The following is a 746-nucleotide window of genomic DNA, read 5'->3' as shown; positions in this document are numbered from 1 at the left end:
TTCGTCAATAAGGGCCATATCGATCTTTCCTCCCGACATCATCTTCTTCAGCTTCTCATTTTCCTCCTTCAGTTCTCGCAGCAACTTCTCCGTCGGGTCTTCGTTCACCGTCGCCTTCGTCTTAATCTGCTTCGCTCGGTCGGCTAGAGAGAGAGGTTGTAGGGAAGTTGTGGTGAGGTTGTAGGGGGGGGGGGGAAGGAAGTTTTGAGGGTGGGGCGAGGTTGTGGTGAGGTTGTGAGGGAAAGGAAGTTGTGGTGAGGTTGGGAAAGGGAAGTTGTGATGAGGTTGTAGGCAAAGAAGTTGTTATGAGGGAAAGAAGTTGTGATGAGGTTGTGGCGAGGTTGATGTGTGAGGTTGTAAGGAAAAGGAAGTTGTGATGAGGTTGTTGTGAGGTGTGGCTGTGGGAAAAGTTTGCGTGACTGGTTGTGGGAAATAAAGTGATGAAGTTGTAGGGAATGGAAGTTGTGATGAGCTTGTGGTGAGGTTGGTGTGAGGTTGTAGGGGACGGTGTGAGGGTGAAGGAGGTTATCAGGTTTCGTAAAGTTGTAAGGTAAGGTTGTTATAAAGGTAAATATGATGCTGTTGCAAGTACGTGCGAGGTTGTAATAAAGAGGATTGTTGTGAGTGGTCGAAGAAGTAGTTGCAATGTTGTTATAAGGTAGTTATGAAGTTGCAATTGCAGGGTTGTGAAGTGCCGTATTTGTAAGGTATGAGGTAGGTCTGATAGGCAGTATATGTTTGATCAA

General features: G+C 46.5%; 1 protein-coding gene across 1 annotated transcript in view; it reads right to left on the bottom strand.

The window, feature by feature from the left end:
• Positions 1-746, bottom strand: part of LOC119589303 (kinesin-like protein KIF28P) — a 24501-nt gene that overhangs the window by 18323 nt on the left and 5432 nt on the right. The window contains 1 exon segment of the mRNA XM_037937926.1: positions 1-143. Coding sequence (XP_037793854.1) covers positions 1-143 — 143 coding nt within the window.

Source organism: Penaeus monodon, chromosome 25, assembly GCF_015228065.2.
Source record: "Penaeus monodon isolate SGIC_2016 chromosome 25, NSTDA_Pmon_1, whole genome shotgun sequence".
Taxonomy (NCBI): domain Eukaryota; kingdom Metazoa; phylum Arthropoda; class Malacostraca; order Decapoda; family Penaeidae; genus Penaeus; species Penaeus monodon.
Note: the sequence above shows the minus strand (reverse complement) of the source record. Positions and strands in the feature narration are given on the sequence as shown.